Source organism: Atta cephalotes, assembly GCF_000143395.1.
Source record: "Atta cephalotes unplaced genomic scaffold scaffold00018, whole genome shotgun sequence".
NCBI lineage: Eukaryota > Metazoa > Arthropoda > Insecta > Hymenoptera > Formicidae > Atta > Atta cephalotes.
In genome coordinates, this window is record NW_012130082.1 from 3823709 (window position 1) to 3827642 (window position 3934).

The 3934-nt window shown below is 34.1% G+C and overlaps 1 protein-coding gene across 1 annotated transcript; it reads right to left on the reverse strand.

Moving 5' to 3' along the window:
- Positions 1-210: 210 nt before the first annotated feature.
- On the reverse strand, positions 211-1338 carry LOC105618773 (zinc finger protein 706-like). The gene is made up of 3 exons (XM_012200304.1): positions 1271-1338; positions 716-860; positions 211-640 (listed from the first exon to the last, which is right to left on the reverse strand). Exons 2-3 carry the CDS (start codon positions 857-859, stop codon positions 551-553), a joined length of 234 nt encoding a protein of 77 aa, XP_012055694.1. The 5' UTR covers position 860; positions 1271-1338; the 3' UTR covers positions 211-550.
- Positions 1339-3934: the final 2596 nt, after the last annotated feature.

The window sequence follows — 3934 nt, forward strand, 5'->3', positions numbered from 1 at the left end:
AATAGAAGTAAAATTTATGATACTGAAACACTTTTTTGTGTAACGGTTTCAAATAATGGATCATAAAAAACTTGAATAAAAATGCTCTTAATATATAATTATATAATTCTATTTAGTCATTTATATTATCCTTGTTATCATCTTCCTTCATAACAGAAATAGGAAATCGACGGTATTGCGTTTTTTCTTATATGCTTAAATGCTTCAAAATTTTGCCATTAAATTTATGAACTTTATTTAGAAATATACACAGAATCTCTTCAAATATAACGTTTATATGAAAAGTATTGATTATATGAAATGCATGAAAAATGTTAAAGTTTACAAATGAAGAATTTCTATAAGTAAATCATTAATTATGCTTAATATTTGGAGTCGTGCACAACAATCTGTCGAGTGCAATAGATTAGTTAAAACACTAACAAGATTTAATTCATTTTCTGAAACTATGCAATGATCAGATGAAGATGTTGAACTATATCACTTTGTCAGATGCAGCAAATTTTTCCTGCGTTCTCACCCAATCTTCACTTTATAACAATTCGTACTCTCATATATTTTTCAAATCATCTGGCAGCTCGTTCTTAGGATGTTTATTTTCAAAATGTTGCTTATAAGTCTTAGGATCTGGCATTTGGGCCTATAAATAAAAAAAATTGTGTCAAATCTATGCCAATAAGCTTTTAAAAAATTTACAGATAGCTAAGAATCTGACCTTGCATACAGTACACACATGCACAAGTGCTTTCTGCGCTGCCTTTTTTTGATCATTGGCACTGTGTCCTTGCTGTTTCTTTAGTTTCGCGCTTTTTTCTGCCGCCTTGGCTTGAGATTGTATCTTTTGTTGTCCACGAGCCATTCTAAAAATAAGAAGAATCCATAGATAAGTGGAAATATAACATTGGTAACAAAACGACAATAGCATAATCTTGTTTTATTTTTTGTTAACATGGGATTGAATTTAGAATATTATTTAATATACCCTTCATTCGGTACAGCAAACACGAAGTTATTTAATGTACCTGTTAATTGTAATACAATATGTGTTGTATTACAGTTATATTATTGAGTAGAAAATTTCAACGTACATTAAATATATAACTTTGTGTTTACTAAATATCTAACATCTCTCTCTTTACTAGGAAAAATCTAACTAATCATATCCTTCAACAGTTGTCACCATCTGTCAATAGGACTACTCTCCTCTCTTTTTTTCTTATAATTGTAACTATCTTTTGAAATAAAAAAATAAAACCATATTGTATCCTACCTAGCTGCCAAAATGAATATCCGCGAAATTTACGCTCGCCAAAATTGTTTACGTGTCTCCCCGTGTCGCGATAATCGCGAAAATTGCGACTATATGGCCCAAAGCAAAGTGTAAAATCACTCGCGGTCACTGGAAAAAAAAAGTGCAGGGAAAACTTTCTAAGACAAGAGAGAAGGTAAGAGAGAAAGACAACGAGAGAAGCTCAGGATCTGTGGTATATCATCTGGGAGCTGTGCTCTCTCGTAAAATTTCTCTTATCAATCACATATCCATCTAGTGCAGATAGTGCAGCTAAACTGATGTCTTACCTATCCGCAGACGGCGAATAGATGTGTTCGACAATTAAGAGTGCCTTCCGTTCGACGATTCTGATATTTCTTCCACGACGATGGAGGCACGAGCGATACTCACCAATTATTATCGCAGAAGGATTCGTAGAGAAAGCTTTTCTTTAGGAAAGAAAAGCCAAGGCTGATGGAGAACAAGTAGAACGCTTTTCACATGTTACGAGTATGCTGATGCGGGATAAATAGCGCCAATAGCGGTCGTCAAAACAGGAATCGCATGTATCGTGAATGCCGTGGCAGCGACTAGCAATGTGTATGCTATCGCTGTGCACATCTATTTTACGATAAGCTGAGACCAGCTGAGAGATCTGCGAGTTTCGGACTATTCTCCTCTCTCTCCCCTTGCCGCCGAAATTTGACAAGTTATTCCGAAACTGTCTGAAACTTTCAAGTCGCAACGCGATACAAACTTTCGTTTTATGTAGGCTGTTCGAAAATTTATTGCCGGTACTGAAAGTCTATAGTGTATGTGACGTAAACTATAGACTTTTAGACTGACATCAATTCTGGAATATAGCTTTGATTGATATTCGTTGGCGCGTATACATATACAAAAAGCAAAGTTTTCAAATGTCAGACGCGCGATTCGCATCTACGCAGTAAATAGCCAATCACATTTCGAGAATTGTGAGCGTTAATCGGTATTCGGGTGCGTTCCGTTATTCGCTACAAGCCGAGAAAAATCTGAGATCAGTATTCATAGACCGATATTCATAGTCGGATCTTATATTCAAGATTGTTTTAAGTATGATCTTAAGAAGTCACCAATCAGAAGGCTGCATTAGCGTCTTAAGACATTACTTAAGACGGTCTTAAAATAAGACTCGACTGAATATGAATACCGTCCATAATTGATTCTTATATTCAAGACCATCTCAAATTTTGTTTTAAGTCGCTAATGCCCTCTCTCTTTGATTGATTCATGACATTTTAAGACTGTACTTAAGACGGTTTTAAATATAAGATCTGACTATATACTGGTCTGATGAGAGCATTAACGTTTTAAGACATTACTTAAGACGGTCTTGAAATAAGAATCGACTATGAATACCGGCTTAAGAGTGGTTTTCCGGCCTCTTTCATGTCATCAAACCTCGTAAGATAAGTTCACGTTTTTGTGATTCTTTTCCGTGTTATTACATGAATAATTAACATAGACAAACAATCAAACTTGATTATTCGTATTTATCTAATCCACGTAATAATAGGGAAAGGAATCACAAAAACGTAGACATTACCTTATAAGGTTTGGTATACGAAAAAATTGGGATGTCCACTCTCAGGTTTCTCTCTGCTGCAAATATTGAAAATTTATAGTTCACATTACGTATACTATAAATTTTTAGTACTTATAATGAACAAAGAAATGCAGTTATAGAGCGATATTTATAATCGGATATTTAGAATCATCTTAAGTATATCTCAAGATATCATCAATTAATCAGAGGGCTGTATTAGCATCTTAAGATACTTACTTAAAACGATCTTGAAATAAGAACGAAATGAAATATCTTGAAACATGGTAAAAATTACAAAAGTGAGCAAATTTACTGAGTGTTTAGTAATGAAATTGCGTTCAGTAGAGTGACAGTTGACACTTAACAGTTGAGTGAGCGCTCACTGCTATTGATGTATTCTTCTAGATCTAAAATTCTGATTGGATAATTTAAAAGAATACACTAATAACAGTGAGTTTAATGTTAACTGTTGTCTGCTGAACACAGCCTATGAATCTTAAATGTCAAGTCCAAACAGCAGCCGAAGTAAAAATTAAGCTCAGATCCTCATACGGGCAACAGTGTTTTGACACAGAGCGCTGATTTGTGAAAAGTCGATTGTGGAAGTAAAATTTATCTCCTCCATCGTCCGTTTTTCACCAATCAATCAGCGTTCGATGTTAGACCGCTGTTGCCCATATGAGGATCTTTAATTAAGTATTTCATTCGAACTTCATCATTTCATTGATCATCTAATGAATTTGTTCACTTTCGTAATTTTCAGCGAGTATTTATAAGTTCTGGGGATCGATTCTGTATCTTGAAACGAAGTGAAAATTACAAAAATGAGCGAATTTACTAGAATACTGATAATTTCGTTGGTCAACATCTAGTAAGTTTGCTCACTTTTGTAATTTTCACCTTGTTTGAAAATCAGAATCAACCCTCTGTTTTTTATTGTTGCACTGCAAATCGGTGCAAATAAATTTGCAAGTAAATTGAAATGAAACGTACATTTGTTTCCTTTCAACTTATTACACTGTGTGTACTAGTTTAGAAAGTACAGCAATAAAAAACAAACCGATAGTTAGATCTTACAT

What these genes read in the sequence shown, in the direction of transcription:
- LOC105618773 (XM_012200304.1), bottom strand. Translation starts at nt 859, where the DNA reads ATGGCTCGTGGACAACAAAAGATACAATCTCAAGCCAAGGCGGCAGAA. An exon ending in ATGTGTGTACTGTATGCAAG is followed by an intron (nt 641 to 715) that starts GTCAGATTCTTA and finishes TTTTATTTATAG; the next exon opens with GCCCAAATGCCAGATCCTAA.